The 22,192-nt window shown below is 34.4% G+C and overlaps 1 protein-coding gene across 1 annotated transcript; it reads left to right on the forward strand.

The window, feature by feature from the left end:
• Positions 1-554: 554 nt before the first annotated feature.
• Positions 555-21,700, forward strand: LOC150083900 (STING ER exit protein). Its single transcript, XM_090374937.1, has 7 exons — positions 555-726; positions 4,263-4,377; positions 12,189-12,230; positions 14,767-14,902; positions 18,492-18,581; positions 21,031-21,123; positions 21,363-21,700. Exons 1-7 carry the CDS (start codon positions 606-608, stop codon positions 21,423-21,425), a joined length of 660 nt encoding a protein of 219 aa, XP_090231063.1. The 5' UTR covers positions 555-605; the 3' UTR covers positions 21,426-21,700.
• The last annotated feature ends 492 nt before the right edge of the window (positions 21,701-22,192 follow it).

Here is a 22,192-nt window from a genome sequence, read left to right on the forward strand (position 1 = left end):
TCGGTTTCAGTTTCTTTTCTAGGGAAAGACGTGTCCAAAAATCTGAAACGAAAGTAACACCATGTAGATTAATTTAAATATTTTATATTTCGGAGTGATATTAAAACAAAGGATCATAAACTGCAAAGTTTTAATCTTTTCAAATATAAATAAAATTATAAGTGCCGGAAATAACGTGAGTAATAACGTCTATGGATATGTTATGATCAAGTCTTAAAATATTAAAATTTGTCAAATTTCGTGAAAAGTAAAATTGGTTTATTATTTATTTTCTGTTTTATAATTCCTTTATATACCTTTTACCAAGATAACTAATAGTGCGTTTAAGTCGAACTTTTAGTACTGCGTTTCCTGGATTCCTACTTTATTACTCATATTTCTGTTTTTTATTTATTTATTTGTTGTTATTATTTTTTTAAACTAACCTCATGATTTGTGACCACCAGGTGGCACTTGTAACCAGTACAGATTCCTAGCTAGCAACTGCGTTTGCTAAGATTTTAAACTGTGTTTGTATTATCGAAATTTCTATGATAGGATTAATAATGAAGCACTCTGTCAGTTAATTACTTTGTAGGTATTTTGAAGGAACTTTTTTATTAAAAATGCCGAAAGTAGTATCTAGAAGTATAGTCTGTTCCGATACAAAGGATCAAGAAGAGTATAATGAAGATAAACCTCTGAATGTATATTATTGTCTCTGTGGGAATATGGCTATGATACTTGGTAAGTGTTTCTTGAGATTTTTTATTATGAAGAATCGTGAGGCTAAATTCAGCTTGTTTCTAACATTTTGGTGTAGCAAAACTTTTAGATAAAACTTGATCACAACTCTGAAATACAATAGAATCCCAGTTATCCGAAACGATTGGGTTATGGTGTGTGTGTGTGGGGGGGGGGTATTTCGAATAGTCAAATTTTTTTGGTTAAAGGGACATAACCACTTGTGAATTCTAACAAAGGTTAGATTGTTTTCTGTCTGGTTTCGATTATATAAGGTCAGCCAGAGACACTTTGCTAGATAGCAGTCAATCACTGAAATATGATCCTCGTTGGAATTCACAGTTGCTGATCCACTTTTGAAGAGGTATTGCTTGCAAATTCCTATTTTCTATTTATAAAAGTGGTGCTTATTCTTTTAGATAAAACTTTTGTGGGTGTGCATCTCCTTGGATGGTGGAGGTCATGCATTTGCATTGCTAAGTGAGTGTTGGTTTGTCTTTTATTTTGAATATTACACAGCTTGGTATGTAGGAGCAGAATTGCACTTTGCCAATTGGAACCTGAACTCTAGCAGGAATTTGCTGCTGTTAAGGTTTGTTTACATGGTTTGATGTGTTCTTTATTCATAATCTTATTGATATTTCCTGTGTTGGGCCCTATAGTTATTTACAAAGGAGGCTCTCATTTGTGGAAGGTTCATTTGGGAGAGACTGCAGATTTTTATTTGCATAGTCTTGAGAAAAAACTAAAAAGTTTTATATAAAATCATTTGTTATCATCCAATAAAGTAAGGGTAATACCCCAGTACAGACAAGCTAGAGGGATTTATATAACTTAAGCAATAATAAAAGCATATGAAATATGTAAGTGTGGCTTTTTCAAAGGAATAAAATGAAATAATGCAACAAGCTCAATGAAATTGGAGATAACAAGTCTGCAAAAGTTAAGTTTGATATATGAGAATCTAAAATACTTTTACTGTACACCTTGTCATGAATCCAGACATCAAGGTCAAGGCTGAAGCAAGTGGCTAGCTTGATGGAGTTGTTGATGAATGATGACTCAAATCTGTTTATTCTGGAAGATTTTGACTGAAGAGACAGTAGCTCTAGTAGTCTGGAATTGCCACTGAAGAAAGTCCCAGATGTTAAGGAAGTCACTCTGACCAGCGTTACAAAACACTGAATCACTTTGTATTGCCAGTGAACAGTAACAGGCATTATTACCGGTTTGTTAATACAGTTGATGTCAAGATGAGGCTATAGGTTATGTTTGCTGTTTTTAAAAAAGCCAAGCAGGTTGGGTAGATTATCCATGCCACCTCCATATAATCCCAACCATACTGCTGATATTCAAAAATTCTGAAAAAATGAAATGAATAAATTGACTGTTATATAAATTTTTATTTACGATAATTTATGCAATGATGAATTTGCAGCCACTTGTATTTTTTTATTTTTTTTTTTTATAGGGGCATTTTTGATGTGAAACATCCTTGGGGGCACCTACAACTGAGTAAATCTGATCAGTCACAAAAAATGAGTCATGGAAGTGACATCATCTGCGGCTTCTGCCAGAGGCGCTTCCCATGCTCTCACCACTAGTCTGTGCCGAGCACTCACTTGTAGTGTGATTAGAGCATGCGATGCATTTTTCGTGACTGGTACGATACCTTGAGTTCTAGTGAACTGATTTACAAAATTCAAACAGCATTTGTTTGATTTTGTTGATTTTATTCATTAAAAAAACAAAAAAAAATGCATGTGTATATGCATGAAAGATGTTTTATTTTATGTGAAAACATCCTTGGCTTGGAGGAGGTTAGCAGAATCCAAGCTGACAGCCTAATTACCCATTTGCTTGTAGCCATTTGTTGAATAGTATGTTGCAATAATATAAATATTTGTCGACAATTTCTTTTTTCGTCTTTCCATTTTCGTTACATTCCATTGTTAGGTGCTACTATAGAAGTTTTCATACCAATGATTTTGGAAAAGGTGTTCAACGATGCCAAAGTCAAGTGCAGAGTGTTCTTGCAAGTATCGAGCAAGAATGAAAGCAACAAGACCTAAGAAAATAATGACAAATGTAGCGATGAGTTAACGAAAAAGACTTGAGATTGCTTAAAGACAAACAGAAGATCAAGTGTTGGATTTAGCAATGCCACTGCTCCATGGGAGTGGTGTTTTTTTTTTTTTTTTTCCTTTTTTTTCGGCTGATGCTGAATAAGCTTGCTTTCTTGCATTCTACTAATGCTAATGCTAATCTGACAATGTGAGTATTAATTATGTACAATGGAACATTTCTGCAATTGCGGAGCAGATGAGTTCAAATGATCAAGCTTTTAAGTAGCATTTTTATGTATTATATCAGTATCGTTGGTATTATACAGAAGTAATGGATGAAATTTATTCTTTACTTCATTCATTAGAACTTGTGGGGTGGTCACTTGCTTAGTAACATGTTAGGCAACAAGAAAGGGAAGTACTCTTGACCTGATTGTCAGCAGTGATGCTGCATGCATTATGAATCTCCAGATAAAGTAACAACTAGGTAACAGTGATATATAGTATATTGATCTTGGATTGGGTTAAAGATATAACTACTGAAGGGTAAAGGGAAGGGATTTTGCTTAACAGTTAATTACTTAATCCTTTAACTGTTAAGGGATTTTGCTTAACAGAATTAAGAAATGTTTTGTCCTTGACATCAGCATTATTATTCATGTTCAGTTACTTGTCTGGTAAATTTTATTTTATAGTAATATAGCAAAATACTTTAAAAAATGTAGAAAGCTATATGTTCATTTACATTGTGAATAATGACACAATATTGCCATGTTTATAATGATATTGGTTTTGTTTGATGTGAGTTTTTAAAAACCTTTTTAACAGACATTGCACTGATGAAATTTTTTTAATAGCTATATGAAAAATTTTGGGATCAGTTTGGATCCATCAGGATCCCACTTGATCCTTCTCATTATAAAAGTGACTGCTGATAAGTAAAATGTGCTTTACCAAAACCAAATATTAAAAAAGGCTAATTATAACAATTCAGTCTTACTATAGAGTTTTAGTTTGCCTACCATTAATTTTAACGTTAAACCTCTTTAAAGAGGCCTTCGAACCTTGAAAGATACTTAATCGATATATGAAATAATTATTTATGTATAACTAATTGCATATATACAGGGTGTGTCTAAATTAACAACAAAATTTCTAGTAAACTGTTTATTCATATTAGATATATGTATGCTTATTTTTTTCTAAGTTTATATTTCACCATTCAAAGCTCCATAAGTTTTTTTAAAAATTCAAACAACCATAACTCCATAACCATTAAGAATTGAACACATATGTATATGAACTTTTTTATTTGTGTTTGTACGTAGAACTATCTCTATAATTTGTTTGGTGAAATTTATGAATGCCTCATGTATTAGTGTCTTTTGGATTGTAGTGTTATTAATACTGATGGAGAAAGAAAACTTAGTAGTATGGATAATATTTCTAATTTTTATTTTTTTAATACTTTAGATTGTGCACTGGAGAAATTGCCTCTTAGGCCACGAGATGGAGCAAGGGTGATTGATGGTAGTAAGCATGCCCATAAACTCACTTGTGATACAGATGAAACTGTATATTTGAAAGGGTATGTTAATTTGATTGCTGTTGTTAATTGGTGTATAATTAGTACTGTTAATTGAATTTTTTTCTTTCTTAATTTTTGGATAGTTATTTATAAGGAAATAAAATTTCCTAAACATTGGAAATTGTACATTTACTTAATATATACATTGAGGTCCTGCATAGGGCCAGTTAAGCTATCAAAACAACTTTGCTGAACCACATGGGGTTAGTCAAAGTTATGGCTTGTAATTTTGTTTTATTTTGTACATGTTGCCTAATCTTTTCTAAACTGGTAAATGTAACCAGATGTGTGTAAGATGGGTGTCATGGATTTTCTCCTTTATTTATGTCATTTGTGTTGTTTGTTGTGGTAGGCAATGGCATACCACATTATCTGATGCCACAGATAATGTGGTATGCCACCATAAAACTTACTCCAGAAACTGCTGTTAAAGGAAGACCTGCAACTAGGTGGAAGGATGGGATCAGTGAACTTTTGGGCATGACATTTTGTGATGCCACTCGTATAGCACATGATCGATGCAGTTGGAGGAATTTGTTGGTGGCCACAACTGCTCTTCAGGGAACTATGTGACTGGAAGAAGAAGATCTTGTTTGTGAAACCAATTGATTTTCACATACTAAAATAAGGCCTCCAGTGACAGAATATTAACATATCACCTCACCTAATCTCCTGAAATAAAAAAATATAAGAAATAACACAAGTGAAGCAATATGTTCGCATATGAATGGTTTAGCAAACAGAGTTCAGTGCAGTTAGCTACACCATTTACTTAAATTTATGTATGTGTATTTTAGTGCAATTGCATCATTTATACACAGCTAATTATAGATTAGCAAATTTGCAATAGTGGCAATGATGCAATTGCACTAAAATACACATAGTCTAATCTCTTTCGCAGCTTGAGGCTTAAGCCCTTAATGCATTAGAGTCTTAAATTTATGTATTAAATTTAAATAAAATTTCTATAACAATTTTGTAGCCATTTCAGATCCAAACTTATATTAATTCTGTGTTACCTAGTGTCACAGGTCTAAAAACTCATTGTTTTCATCATTAAAAGTTCTTTGTCCCAAAAAAAGGAAAAAAAAACATGACAGCTTCTTTTAGAAAAATAAATTCTGAATATATTTAAGAATGAGATAAAATACATTACATTTACAAACTCTACAAGTTTCAATTTCAAAAGTGCTACAGTGAAAAAAATATGCTATGAAAAGTTGCAGTGGTAGTGTTAATAATGTATTTCAAAACTAACACTATTAATGTATAGTAATATTCAGTTGTGTGTTTTTTTTTTATATGAAAACCCCAAACACAAGAGGTATTATAACCTATAGTACTTAGTATCATGCTTGGGTTGGAGGTTGAGAAGATGAAAGAAGATATATGTTGACATTAGACTTGAACTTCTGTAGACTGTAATTTTCTGTGAGTTTGGAGTTGGACAGTAAATGGATGTTGGCTGGTGGGGGCACGTGTTTGGACTGTTTTGAAAGAGAGAGTGGGAATTATAGAAGCCAATTCAGAAGAACAGTGCCCATGGACGTATCTGTAGAAAAGGCATGCGGCAGAAACAGTACATCTATGAGACAGCGAGTGGGGAGACTCTGTTAGAGATGAGTCATTAATTAACCTAACTGCCCGCGGATTTGCGATTTGTACAGACTGAACAGCTGTTTGGAAGAAAAGAAATGCCGAGAGTGAAAGAGAAAACCAAGTTTTTTAGATGCAGAGGAAGCAATATTTGTAATGTGCTTGTGCCAAGAGAGATTAGAAGTCAGGGTAATCCTCAAAAGAGATATATCAACTTGCCTAGAAATCGGAGTGTCACCAAAGATAAGCATAGGAGCAGAAGAATCCTTTTTGTGAGATATAAGACAAAACTGAGTTTTAGAAGGGTTGAAATCAACTAAGTTGTCTTTGTCCCACTGGAGAATTACCTGGAGATCAGCATTTAAGGAATTGGTAGCAGATATTTGAGAAGTTGTAGCTGATTGAGCAGGGCAAGGTTTCTCAAAATGGAAAGTGGAATGCAATGTGCTATCATCGGCAAAACTATGGATAGGATTTCCAGTCAATGGAAGGAGGTCATTAATATACAAGAGGAAAAGAGTAGGGGAAAAAACTGAACCTTGGGGGGGGGACACCAGCATTAGTGAAGAAGTTAGAAGACAGAGCGCCATCTACCATCACACTCACTGAGTGATCAGAGAGAAAACTGGATAACCAATTACAAAAAAACAGTTGGCAGATCATAAGATGGAAGCTTGTTTAGAAGACCTTTATGCCAAACGTGATTGAAAGCCTTTGAGATGTCTAGAGCAACTGCTTGTGTTTCACCAAACTTTTCCATTGAATTTGTCCATAAATGGGTAACATAAGCCATAATATCACCAGTGGATCGACACTGATGGAATCCATACTAATGATTGTTGATCAGACAGACAGTTTCTAGGTAGTTTAAGAGTTGGCGGTTAATTGATTTCTCTATTACTTTAGAAAGAGTAGAAGTAATTGCAAGGGATGATAATTGGATGGGAAGGATTTGTCAACCTTTTTAGGAACTGGCCAGATATGAGCAAATTTCCAAGCAGAAGGAAAAATACCTTTGGAATAAGAAAGTGAAAAAAGCGGCAAAGAACAGTAGTAAGTTCAGGAGCACAGGTTTTGAGAACAAGCGGAGAAATACCATCGGGACCTGGAGCTTTCTTAGCATCAGATTTGTCAAAATCCTTCTGACATCCTTTTGACAGAAGACTACAGGAGGCACTGAATGAAGTGTGTTGGGAATGGTGGGAGGTGTTTTACCAAGATCATTAATACATGAGTTGGAAGAAAAATGGGAGGCTAGGAGGTCAGCTTTATCCTTGGCTGAAGTGACAACAGAACCATCTGGTTTTGAAAGAGGTGGGAGCAGAGATGGGCAAAAGTTGCGGCAAATAGCTTTGGCAAGAGACCAAAATGCTCGGCTACCATTAGGGCAAGAAGCAAGTTTTCTACTCTTAGCCTGTTAAAAATCTAGTTTGGGCTGATTAATAACTGCTTTACAATTGTTGCGAGCTTTGGTGTAGACAGAAAATGAAACTGGAGAATTGGAAACAAGCCAATTACAATATGTAACATTCTTCTCCTGAATGGCCTTAGCACATTTATTGGAAAACCAAGTTTTAGATAAAGGACGAGATTTTAAAGGGGAATATGGGATAAAGGATTCCATTCCTACAAGAATAATTTCATTTCCATGATCTGAGCAAACATTGACATCAGAAGTTTTGAAACAGTAGTCCGACCAAGGAAAAGAAAAAATAAATCTCTCAGGTCATCCCATTTTGCATTCTTGTAATGCCAAACAACACGAGGTTGGGAATAGCCATGAGATAAAGGCTCCATTGGAGAAGAGACAATCACCAAGTTATGATCTGAGGTGCCTAAAGGACCACTCACTTCGACTGTGTACTTAGAAGGGTTGTTTGTAAGAAAAAGATCAAGTGTGTTGGCTGTATGGTTAGGATTGTCCAGTATTCTTGTAGGTAAATGAACAATCTGTGCAAGGTCATTAGTAATTGTAAAAGTCTCAGCATCTCGACCAGCTGGGTCAGTGTGACTAGAAAACGGAAGCCAGCTGGAGTTGTGAACATTAAAATCACCAAGGAAAATTACCTCACTGTTAGGAAATTTCAACTGGAGAAAGTCAAGTTGCAAAGAGAGGAAGTCGAAGAGCTCTAAGGATTAGTGGAGTTGAGAGAATGGTAGAGACAACAGCTGAATTTGACAGAATGAGGTAGAGAGTTTTTTCCAGAGAAGATCGAAAAGAGGAGATTCCAAATTACCAAGTCTCTGACAGGGAATATTGGAATGGACATATGCACAGGTACCACCTTTGAGGTGAAAGGAATCATACAGCGAATAATTTGGGCAACTGAGATGAGCAGTAGTTGAATCAACTGATAACAGATTCTGTCAGAAAAAGTACACGGGCTTTGGCAGACTGCAAGTGGAAACGGACATTGTTGAGATTAGAATTGAGACCATATATATTTGTGAAATGAACTAGGAAGTGTTTGGGAGGTTTAGATCTTTTTGCAGATAAGCTTACTCTATTAGTTTGACAATTCATGGTGTATTCAATAGTAAGAACAAATGGGGGGGGGGACATGCTGTATAAAATAATGAAATTTTTGGATATGGCTTACACATGGTAAGAATATACCCAGATCCTTGACATAACGTAGCCCTCGACAATGCCCCCCGCATATACACTACTCGGACTCCCTCCAGTCACTAACTGGCAGAGTAGAGGTAGCAAGATTATACACTAGCTGATCCGTAAGCCCCCTAAAGAGTTACCAATAGGTTCTGTCCAGTGTAATGACTAACAGCCGGCCGGCGTTTTAGAGCTGCACCCTCGAATTGTAAGGAAGATTGGATCTTGCCATGATGTCCATCATAACCTCAAAAGTCATTAGTCATACTGCATGATGGAAGAGATAGGGAAGGGTTGACTGGAACTTAGCTCTGGAGACTAAACATGGGTTCCACCACTTCAAGCCTCCAATAAGCAAAGTGGTGGTATTGCACCGGTTGATGAGAGTTATCTACCACCTAGTATTGCCTGTTAACACAGAGGGGTGGCATTCCTCCATGTGGTGTGGGTGCCACACCTCGACCCCTGCTTACTTTGGTTCACACCTGGGTGGTCACCCACAGTGTGCTTGTGAATGGGGGTTATACCCAGGATTACTAACAGTCCCACCATCGTGAAGGTGCAAGCAGAGGATTTGGCAGTCACAGACTGTTCGGACTTTGCTGAAATTGGGTCTGCTTGACTTGAGTGTCACCCGAATATCAGTTCCATCAGCGTTTTAGACTCCCAGGTAGCAAGTACAGCTTATCTGGTATATCTGAGAGAATGTCTGTGACAGCCTCCAGGACCTTCAAGTGTTACAGTGAGCAACTGCTATGCCACCATCTTTCTCCCTTCAGAGGAGAATGGTTCAGTGGTAAAATCTTCTGTAAAGCCACACCATGCAATGACTGTAGTTGCTTTGCACCATGGTTTCCCATTTGCTTATTGGTTTTTTCTCCACCAAATTACATAATTGTGCTCCAGAAGACAAAGTGGGCCAGGTCTGTCTACAGGTTAGGATTGTCCTCCAATTATGCCGGATAATGTAATTGTCATAGAACATGTCTTCGTTTATAGTATTTATTGGGCTGGGTATGGTTCTGTGGTAGCATGTATGAGCTAACCACAGAACCATTCAATTATAGAATTGCTTCTATGACTATAATACAGTTTTACAAACTGAGTTCTTTGGTTGCCTGTTAGTGATGTATCATTATTCTGTACAAAAGCAAGCAGTTAGATATTGTACTCCACTTAACATGCTTATGGAACATGTTAAGTGGAGTATATGTGCCACTGATGCAAATTACTAAATTCATTCTCAAGTGTGTTTGGTTCCAGTAACCTATATGTGAAATTTCAGAAGCTTACAATCAGTTGCCATCGATAAATATATTTTTCTTTATATAATACTGTATAAATACAGGTATTTATTTCAATTACAGCATATGTAAATTGGATAAAAAATGAAGTAGTAGGAAAATTTATTATATATGAAAACCAACTTTAAATCATACAATATAAAAATAATAATTAAAGGAAAAGAAAAATTTAAAGCTTTAAACATTTTATGCATTAAATATTTCCAGATCTATGAAAGCTAAAACAAGTTAGATGATAATAATTTATATATGTGATAGAAGTAATAACAGTACAAATATAAAATACAGTTTTCTGCCATTATTGTGTACTTCCCTCTAGATAAGTTATTTCCCTTTTTTTAATATTAACCTGCTCGATAAGTTTTTTGCTGATTAACCACTGATTAATCAAACAAACTAAATCAAACAAACTAGTATTTCATCGATCTATTCAATTTTATGAATTTGTTCCTGAACCCAATATTTTGGTTATTAAATTTGTGGATTTTATTCTCAGGAATTTATTCTTGATAAATGTCATGTAGTGTAAAAGCACATTCAGAATATAGTATAGTACTGCATTGTTTTATTTCTTTACCAGTTAGTATGCTCCTATGTGATAATCACCAGATATTCATTGCCAATTTTTCAAATTGATAGATAAATTCTACAGTTTACTATTCTCATTTCTAGCTTTGAATACTAGGAGTACAGTCGGTCCTCGTATAACACGTGTTTACATTACACGAATTCGATCATACACGATTTATAAATAGGGGAGCAGTATCTTATATAACACAAACCGAATTTGCTTATGCACGATTCGCCTTTGTGTTTACAAGAAATGGCAGTCGAACGCGGAATCACCCCAACCGAACGCAACACGATAGGAATGAAGGGAAGATTCTGAAAATGTATTTATGTGTTTTATATCAGTGAAGGGGAAACACATTTCACCATAATAACGTAAAAACCAACACAATTCCAGCTATCGATATAATCGCAAATGCAATTAGATCGAGTTTACTACCAGTTTATAACAGATTCCACTAGCAGAAACGAAACTGGAAATTGTTTTTATTGTTTTATGGTAGTAACCCCCAGAAATGTGCTTTAGTAAAATGTGGGGTGTTAATAGTGTATCTCGGCCTTTACGGTATTGTTTATTCAGTTGCTATACGAGCGCAGCTTTGTTTATGTGTATTAAGCGTGCCTCCTCGTTTTGTAATTGCGCTTTATTCCCTAAAAATTAGTAAAATATTACTTAAAAGGTGTGAAAAGGAAGCGTCCTGGCGAAGACACTGCAGATTCAGAGAGAGAGAGAGAGAGAGAAAAAAAAGCAATATCGATAAACAGAGGCGGACTGAGTCAAAAATTCTTGCCCTTAAAAATTTATAGTGGCCTCATACTACGGTTTATGGCCAAAATCACACCGGCCTCCGGCACACCGGGATTTCCCGGGTAAGGCTTATGCCCAGTCCGCCTCTGTTGATAGAGAAAAAAATATGAAATTGTGAAACGCTTTGAGCGAAATGAAAGGCCATGTGATATTGCAAGTGCTACAGACCTAAATGAGGCAACGCCGAGAATTACAAAGAATGCGGAGAAAATAAAAACAACTTTCATAGCGGGAACAATTCAAAGTGTAATTAAAATCCATTAGATTAAGACACAAGAATTGGAAGAGATGGAATGGCTGTCATTTGTTTGGATAGAAAATCAAACAAAAAACAAGTTTGCTTACGATAGAAGCAAAAGCATTAGCAATATTTTATTACGTAATAAAATACGTAAGTATTTTATTACGACTATTTTATAAATATTTACGTATATAAAATACGTAAGTATTTTATTATGACTATTTTATTTAATATAATTTTTTACGAATAAAATACGTATTTTATTCGTAAAAAATACTTTTTTAGTATTAAAAATACTAAAAATACTTTATTATAATATAATAAATAATAAAAAATATTTATTATATTATAATAAAAAATATATTATATTTTTTATTACGTATTTTAATCGTTATAAAATACGTAAGTATTTTATAACGATTAAAATTACCCAATTATTTATTGTGTTTGGTAATGTTTTGGTTCCAAATGTGTGTTCAATCTTGGGTGGTCGGCACCTAACCCCACTTTTCCCATAGGGCCTGTTGTTTATATTGCACGATTTTGCATTGCACGAGGGTTTCTAGGAACACAACTATCGTGCTATATGAGGACAGACTGTATTAGCATAATAATATAACACATTTCTTCTATTACACACATATTGATGAAATTCTGTTATCCATTTCTTTTTTCTTCCAGACCTGAAGGTGTTGAAAGACAGTACAGAAAGAAATGTAAGAAGTAAGTTGTCAGTTAACTACATTTTATTGTTGTTTTAAAGATAAATATAATTAACCTGCTCTGTACATTGTACAATCATTGCTCAGACCACACTGTGAATACTGTACAAGTATATAAGTCTGGGAGCCTCATTTAAGGAAGGATATTGTTTTGCTTGAAATGGTACAGAGGGTAACAAGACTAGTTATGGATGTAGACATATTCTTACAGGAAGGGACTCCAGTAACCTTTCTTAAGCTGCTGCAAAATTTGGGAATGGCGTTTGTGTGAGGAGATAATCAAGGTGTTTAAGGTCTTAAGGATTAAGCCAACTTTAGGAGGTGAGGGTGAAAATTTCTTACTAGGATGATGCAAACAAGGGGGCAGATTCAAATTAAGGAAAGATAACTGTAGACGGGATATGAAAAAATTTGCTTTAATTAAAAAGTAATTAACTATTGCAACAAGGTGCAACATGTCCTTTTAGAGTCAGAATTTATGTATTTATCAAATTCTCTCTAAATACAATTCAAGTAATAACTAGAATAGGTATAAACAGATGTTTTGCAAGTTTTAAATAAACAGCATTATAAATCATCACTGGGAGATTATTATACCTATTATTTTGCAACCCCTGCTGGCTTCACACCCATTGCTTAAAAAAAAAAGAGAGAGAACAAATGTTTAGTTTGTTTTAGTGCATCCGTCGATTATTGTGTTCCATCACACTGCAAAAAGACAAATTTTGTTTCATTATTTATGTTGGGATGTTGAAATTTTTTTTATAGTAAATATTTTTTTTGTTTAGAAATCGCAAAAATGATGGGTAAATGCAAAAGATTTGTGCTTTCAATTAAACAAAAACTTGAAATTATTCAAAAGTTTGAAAACGATGCATCCTTTAAATCTTTAATGAACCTTTATAATGTTGGTGACCAAACCATATGCAACATCATAAAAAATAAAGGGAAGCATTGTATTGGACATGCGAGTAGTGTGTGGTAAGTTTTTTCATTTTTTATCTATCGCCATATTTTGTATGTAGGTTGCTGAACATTTTTCATCACCTCATTATTCTCACCACACGAGAGGTGATTTTACATTGTAAAATTACCTCTCATATCTATCGCCATATTTTTTACGTAGGTTGCTGAACATTTTTTGATATTTTTGGATTAACCGGGAAATTGATTATCTGAGTTTTTTTTGTTTTTTTTTTATCATCTATCCCGGTTTTGTTTTGTTTTTTATCATCTATATTGTGAGTCTACTGTATATATATATTTTTTTTTTTTTTTTTTTTCTCCATTGTTCTGTTTTTGGCACAGGCCCTGCTAGCCCATACCTTAATCTGGCACTGCCAACTGTGATGCATGGCATCAGGAATGTCATGATTGGATAGTTATTTACTAGGGAAAAGTGTACTAATCTCATAAATTATATTTCCTTTTATACCATGCTGATAGTAGACTCTCAATATGGTTTCAGACAATAGGTTTTCAAATTGGATTCTGTAGATATTTTTAATGAGAGGTGATTTTACAATCATTTTTATGTTCTCTCTTTCTCTTGCTCAGTCTTTTTTTGAGATAAATTTACAGTATCTTAATATGGATTAAGAAATATCTAAGATTCAAAACTGTCTAGAGCAGTGGTTTTTAAGGTTTGTTTTATGGAATTGTGTGGTTCTGCAAATATTCTGTTAATTTTTTATCATTGATTTTTCATTTAATTTGTACATATGTATCACTTTTTTAAAATTTATTATTAATTATTACTGCTTTTAAAGATATCTGCAGAAGACTTAATCTATAAAAGAATTCCATTGCCAAAAAAAGTTGTTTGCATAACAATGTGCGACAGCTGTTAACATATCAATATATATGTGTTCCCAGAGTGCATATTTTTTTTTTTTTTTTTTTTTTAAGGATATTGCACTATTTTACTGTGAGACATGTGCAGATACAATTTGCAGAATATTTGAAAGAATTTCCTCCAAACCTCGGCCAACCAATGCCCTGTATTTGAATATCATTGAACTGCTCTATGACGTGGATACAGTGGCCTAATGGTGCGGTTATATTTCAGTGACTACCAAGCATAATATGAAAATTTTGTTTAAACTGATAATAAATTCATCTCATTACTTAATAGAAAAATTTTAGGCTCCTCCGTAGCCAGGTGGGCAGGAGCAGTAGTGCGTAGCACACGCTTCTTGATTAGACCGGGGTTCGAGCCCATAACCACCAAATACGGAGGATGCAGAAGGTCAGGGAATGACCACCACATATCCCCAGCCCGGATAAAAGGTGAGGGTTGGCATCAAGAAGGGCATCCGGCCGTAAAAATCGCATGCAAAAACAATAAAAACGCTGAACCCATATATAATGGGAAAAGGCGAGGGGGGAAAAAAAAACTTAATAGAAAAATTTTAGTGCATTCTCTGCTAATAACTCGATTACCTGTTGCCTAAATTTTGATATTTCTGTAGTGTGAAAATTTTTAATAATTTTTCAACCAACAGCTTTAACAATATTTGAAATTTTTTACATTTCAGATGTGGCCTTCTACTTTATTACCAGCATGACACAAAAAGTAATGTAACATTTGTCATAAAGGATGCTGTCTGCAAAGCTGGTGTAGGACCACTAAAAACAAGTGTTTTCACACAAGCAGTTAGTGAACCAAAGAAGGTAAATATAATAAATATTTAATTTACATTTATACATTTTTATTTCAGCAATACATCAGTACAATACGCATTTTTTTGTGGGCCATGCATTTTTTTGTGGCAACATTTGGGGTCTACCTTGCATTACCAACATACATTATTGTAGGACCAGAACCAGCCCAAGAACTTCATTTTCTTATAAAAGCAATAAACAAGATAGAAAATCTAGCTGATATATATACTTTGAATACACTGTATAAAGAGAAAATCTGTGTAATAGGAGTTTTTATCCTCCCCACCTCCAGCTGTAGTGTAAATTTTTAAAATCTTATTGGTAATTTATACCCTAAGTCTGATTGGTTATTTGTTTAGTCCAGCACCTTTTACTTCAGCATTCATTCATTTTCTGTTTTCATAGCAAATAGCAATGCAAAGACTGGTCACAAGAAGACATCCTAATTGCTATGTATTCTTAAGTTCCAGCAATAAATCTCAGTTTTTTGCCAACTTTCATTGATGCTGGAGTTCCTTTGTGGAAAGTGGGAAACAAAATATGCCCTTAAAGGGTTTTTGGAAAACTGGAACATGTTCTGAATGAGCGCACATTTAAAAAAAAAAAAAATGACACGTTACACTCATTTTTCGTAAATAACTAGGAATGAAGTTGACGGCAAAAATATTTGTTTACACTGATTACTCAGGTACTGCATTGGCATACTTTGGAACTGCAGATCCAGTTGACCCCTCAGAACTACAAGGTGTGGCTAAAAAGAAATGAGAAATATTTTTTAAATCATTTATTATTTTAAATACAACAATTTCAATGTTTATCCCCTTCAAAGTACTCTCCAGCTGCATCTGTGCAGCACTCCATTCACGATTCCCAGGATCTAAAACAGCAGCAAAAGTCCTTGGACGATACCACCTTTCATTTTGTGGCATAGTGTTTTCTTCTGAATATCTGTTAACTCCTCAAATCATTTTCATTTGAGGTGGATTTTAATTTTTGGGAACGGAAACAAGTCACACGGCATCAGATCTGGTGAATAAGGCAGGTGCTCCAATGTTGTGATCTTGTTTTTCGTTAAAAATTTTCTCACTGTGACAGAGGAATGACATGGCACTTTGTTCAATGAAAAACCATATGTCAAAACCATTCTTATTGTTTCTTTGTCAATGTGTAACTGCGATTAGTTGAATGCTCATTTGATGGTCTTGGTGCATGATTTCTCAACTTTCTCATCTGTTGTTGAAGTTGACAGTCTTCTTGCCATCGTGGAGATCTTTCCCATGAATCATTTGTGCCATTTGTACACACGTGTCTGACTCGTGGTTTCAACACCATACCATAACATTCAACGTTTCTGCACAATTTTTTACTGAGTTTCAATAAAAATTTAATAACAATTCTTTACTCTAAATTATGATCACTCGTTTTTCTGCTGAAGGGTTAAAACGCTGATTCACTTTAAAGAGGCACAATTCAGTCAAGACTTAACCATTTGCAATGAAACAAAAATTGATCTATACAAATAAAAACAAGAGCTAGAGCATGATATTAATATTGTTGACATGCACAGTAGTAAGGCATTAGTAAGCAATGATTCTTGTTTCATTTTAGCCTCGCCTTGTATATTTATTTACATAGGAAGAACTTGAAAAGGCAGATAGCCCAACTTTCACTCAACTTTCTATAAATGCTTTTTATGTGTTCTGACTAGATGAAATTAAGAATGATAACATCTTGCTGTTCTCAACTGATGCAATTCCTTATAAGAAGAAAGTGGCAAGAGTTGCCTCACTTGGCAGATAAGGCGTGTTGGGGAGGGGGCACACATGGGGGAGTCTCCCCTATAGCGTGGACCTTGCCTCTTGTGACTTTTTTGTTTTCAAAAACTAGAAGATTGCCATTTTTCCATCAGACACTGAGTTAATAAATCATTAAGGGTTATCTTAATTTATCTCTCAAATAAATGTTTAGAAAATTGGCTGAGTGATGACATGGGTGTATTGAATGATATGGGGTACTGTGTTCAAGTATGGAGACCTCATTTGAAAAAGACATTGAGCTTCTTGAATGGGTCTGAAGATAGGTAACTCGCATGGTGAGATCAACAAAAGGGCAACAAAGACTCCGTATATGTGGGCTGCAGAACTTGGCAACCAGGTATTTTAGAGGTGACCTGATTGAGGTTTATAAGGCTTAGAGAGGGGTTAGTAAATTGAACGAAGGCTAAATTTTCACTGTTATAGAAAATTCCAGAACTTGGGGACATAAATTCAAATTACAGGGAAAGAGGTTTAGGCTAGATTGTAGGAAGTTTTATTTTAGCCAGTGAGTCTTTGATTTGAACAGGTGGACTTCAGAGGTAGTTGAGGCTAACAGTTTGAATAAATTCAAAGGTCAACTGGATAGTTGCCTATGTGAGGAGGGAATCTAACCCTTTTTCCTCCCTGCCAGTGCAGCAAAAGCCTGTGGCTTCCCTGCACCATATGGCTATTACTATAACTAAATAGGGATTATGTTGAAGAAGGAATAGCCATTATAAAACAATATTTTATATTTATCTCAATCATTTTTTGGTTATCTCTCATTGCAGTCATCTGTTTTGCCTTTATATTTTTTAATGATGTGATGGTGTCGTGCATATAATAATATATTCATGTTTGGCTTAAAACAGCTTAATAATCAAATGAAAGCCATGCTTTCATGAAACAAAGGCATAAATGCCTTTTCTCTATTTTTAGACCCTAATTTAAATTCTTATTTTGTCTGGTTTTTTTGGGGGTTTTTTTTAACGACTGACTCTCAGATTTAGTCATTACAGACAAAAATACTCATATGTAAAAATTGAAGCACAAGAAACTGACAAAATCATTTTATTTCCAGTATTATTGTTTTGCCACTATACTCCATGAGCTATGAGGTTTTTTTTTTTGTCCTGGTGGTATTAAATTTGGTATTAATACCCTGGTGGTATTAATTTTGTAACCCCCCCCTCCAATTTACCACTTTCATATTTTTAGTTTATTATTATTAGTATTTTATTTTTTTCACTCTACCTCATTATTGTTCTAACTATTGTAAATTGGCTGGGAACTATTGCCCAAATGGTAGTACTATCTTCAAGCAGGTGTATATCCAGACAGCTTGAGGTAGCTGGTGTGCAGTCCTTTAAAGAGGACCTGTTGTGCTGCAGCCGGTCAGTATCTTCCCTTATTTTGCAGTATGCAGTTTCTCAGGTTCTGGCTTAAGAAGATTCAGTGGGAGTTACTAATCTTGGTTCATAAATATTCTGAGAACTACGGAATTAACATTCATCAAGTTAGCCAGCAGGAATTTTGGAAAGATCCGGGTTCAAATCTTTTTAATGTAAAAACAAGTGATTCAGTCCATTCTACAAACAAACTGGCCTTACATGCATAATTTACAGATAAAGGTACACTGGTGCCTTATAGCCCAAGTTGCTTTGGCATTAATCTCAGCAAAATTCCAGACATGTTGATAGTTAATTATTCTCTGCCTTTAAATATTTCTGTGTAATGTTACATTTAAATATGAATTATGTTTTGATATATATAATTCTTACATGGAATTTTTTTCTCTATAGATTATGGTGACCAAGCACACAAAGAACATGGGCAAATTTAGCTCAGTGACAGTTTCAACTATAGATGAAGAGGAGGAGGAAATTGAAGCGGTAAGTACTGTGCTGTCGAAAACATAATCATATCCAAAAATTCAATAGATGAATTATATTTATTTAACAATAAACATTTATCTAACTGCTTTGAAGTGACAAGTATATTTCATAAAAATGTCAGGTATGTTTCCCAGTAGTAGGGCTAACTGGTAACAATAGGACACTAATGCATACTGATCTGTATGCTTAGTGGTCCTGTTGTACCAGAGCTCTAAAAGTGGTTTTTAATCATTGACTATCTGTATTTAGGCTTCAGTGATTTAGTTTAGTTCCTTGCCTAGGTGCAGTTAACTTAATTAGTCAAAAATTAAGTAAGTTAGTGAAAATGTATTTTCTATAGGTAGTCAAGATGCAATAGAGCAAAATGAAGTTTTAAAAGGTTCTTATGATAACATTTCATATTGTGAAATACTCCAGGATGAATTATAACCTCTTGCACTTTGAATAAGGTAACACTTCCTGGATAGAGTGAAGTCTGTTGTTACTTATTTTCAATTGAGTGCTAATTGAGCATTGTTTTGGAGACAGATGTCTAATCGGTAGATGGGTACCCATGGTGTAAGAGGTGGAGATTCACAACTGGGTTTTCACCTCTTACACTTTGAATACCTGTCCACTCACTCTTGAGGAGACAGTCATCTCCTAAATGGTGCCATCTAGGTAGTGGCACTCAATTCAGAATGAGTAACAATAGACTTCTCTGCTTGGAAAGGAAAACAGATAAACTTTGTTTGTTTTATTGCATATTCACTTATATGTGTTTAAAATTTGTCATACCCTGAGGCTTTTATGTCCAAAACTTATTCGTTACTTGATTATTAATGAAACTTAACATTGAAATTAATCCGTAAATTTAATGAAATAAATTACATGGACACTAACGTAACTTTGCTCATGTTTTAGTGCAATGAAGTGTATTTTCTTAACTTTAATAATAAACACAGAGTAAACCTATCAAACCTTCTTTCCAAAACCAAAGAAAAAGAAAAAGATATTCAATGACAGATTGAGCCAATCATTGCCCAACAGTTTTAACAAAATCAGGGGTATCAGCAACAAGCAAGCTTTAATCAACAACAGAAAAAAAAAAAAAAAAAAAAGATTTCTTGCATATCCATTGCATATATCTCATTCATACGTAGTATGTTTCAACCTGCACATGCATGTATGCTGAAATTTGTTAATCATTCAGTTGTTTGTTATTTGGTTTTTAGGAGCATTAGCAACTAAGGCCATATTGCTCCGGCGATATGCAGTGGTCATTCCCTGACCTTTCCGCATCCTCCATATTTGGTGGTCACGGGCTCGAACCCCGGAATCATTCAGTATATATTTCATTGCTCTGTGAATTTTATGTCCATTTATTTTTTCACAATTTTTGAGTGTGAACATTGTTAATTTTGGAATGTCATCCAAAGATATTTTGCTGATGCTTAGAGAAATCTTCTGAAATGTTGGAAATGATGTGTCAGGTTTACGATAGGATTCTTATACTGTATAGAGAAGTCCAAAATTACATCTTTGAAGAGCATCATGGATTAAAAGAAAGTTTAGCAGCTAATGACTGTGCTTGAAGACCTTTAGCTGTTTGTATGCCTGCAGAAATTGAAACAAATAGACATCTTGTGCATGAGAACTGTTGAAAGGCTTGCAGAAGATAAGATTTTTCACACAGTTGTCATGGAATTTTAAACATCGGGTTGCTTACTATGATGCTTACTGACGAGCAGATGGCAATTTGCAATGCTTCTATAATGGATAATGTTGCATTATCATGGGATCCCATAACTGATAACAGTCCACTGTTCCCAGAGCTCATAATCACTGAGATGGTGTTGGTGTTTTCTTTATGACCCACAAAGCATGATTTGGAAATCTTCATATGCTTTGATCAAATTTTTTTTAAAATCGTGACAAATACGAGTCGAAAGGGATGATAAGTGTTTATTGACCATCATGGTATTGTGCACTACAAATTCATCCCTCAAGGCATCAGCTTGAATAGAAAAAATACACATGTATGTGTGCGAGCTGCAGGAGACACTTCAATAAAAGCATCTAAAATGCAAGATCATTTCTTTGTAACAAAGAGCCCTACTGTTGTATTACCACATCCTTCCTTACTTATCATTTTTCCCTCCAAAAATTAAATAATGTTCACAAGATTATTGCTGCAATTAAGGGGTTTGTTATTTTATCCAGCTAGAACTGATGCTAGCAATTGTAATAACATTGGCAAAAGTGCATTACTGCCCAAAAAGAATATTTTGAGATTGGCTATTTAGCTACATTTAATATGCGAGTCTGGAAACTTTTTGAGTGTATATTGTCTCCATTTTATTTTACTTAATGGGTATGTGTTTTGATGATGACAAGACATCAAATAGAATATTCTGAATAAGTATAAAATACAGATATTTTTGAACATTTATCCTTTTCATTTCAGAGAGAAGTTGCCGATTCATATGCCAATAATGCTCGTATAATTGAAAAACAACTTGAGAGGAAAGGAATTAACAAGAGAAAGTTACTCGAACAGGTATCTGCATTTTATTCTTTATTTTAAGGAATCTGTAATTAAGTGATGTTATCCTGGTATACAATTCTCAAGAAAGCTTAAGTACAGTTTTTTTTTATTATTATTATTAATTTTTTTTTTAATTTTTCAGTTTTATATATGGTATAATCTTCCCAATAACCAGCAGTTAAAACCAGATACTTAAGTATTAATGTCACGTTACTTATGTGTCAATGTCTGTATTTTTTTTTTTTTTTTAGGCTGCATTGATGGAGCTGGAGGCTAAGAAATCCAAACCAAGAGGCACTCTTATAGATAAGTGAAAGGATATTGAAATTATAAATTTAAAGAGCATAGAGAAAACAGTCAATCCGTGATTGGAGGAGGACCATTATGTGCAAACACCATACCGTGGAGAGATTTTGAAAATGTAAAACTGTGTGAAGCAAAACAAAATTTGATCATCTTACGTTCCGAGAGCAGATCTTGAACATAGGAACAGCTCATCCTGCTGTAAAGTGCAATATACATGTCAAAAACACAGCATGTAGTGGGAATGCTCTATAGCATGCATATTTTCCATTCAGAGGTGGTTATTAAAAAATTATTGAAATAAAACATGTTAGCAATATTGTTTCATTTCTGATGGTTAATTTTTCTGTCAGAGGAGGAGTAGGGTCTTGTATTGGCTCCCCAACCTTTCTGAAATGTGTTACCATTCATCCAATTTTCTTTTGGACATGTAATTTCTTTTGATGTCCAGATTCACATCAGAAACCACTTTCACAAAAACTTTAATTCTTATTTCGATATTTATTGCTTTGTGTTTTTATTTATTTATTTTTTTGAAATACAGTCAGCCCTCGTATAACACGTGTTTACATTACACGAATTCGATCATACACGATTTATAAATAGGGGAATGATATCTTATATAACACGAACCGAATTCACTTATGCACGAGTCGCCTTTGTTTTTACAAGAAATGGTAGTGGAACGGATTATAACTTTATATCACCCCAACGGATTATAACTTTATATCAGTGAAGGGGAAACACATTTCACCATAATAATGTAAAAACCAACACA

The sequence above is a fragment of the Mastigoproctus giganteus genome, chromosome 6, assembly GCF_048544385.1.
Source record: "Mastigoproctus giganteus isolate SK-2022 chromosome 6, ASM4854438v1, whole genome shotgun sequence".
Classification (NCBI taxonomy): Eukaryota; Metazoa; Arthropoda; class Arachnida; order Uropygi; family Thelyphonidae; genus Mastigoproctus; species Mastigoproctus giganteus.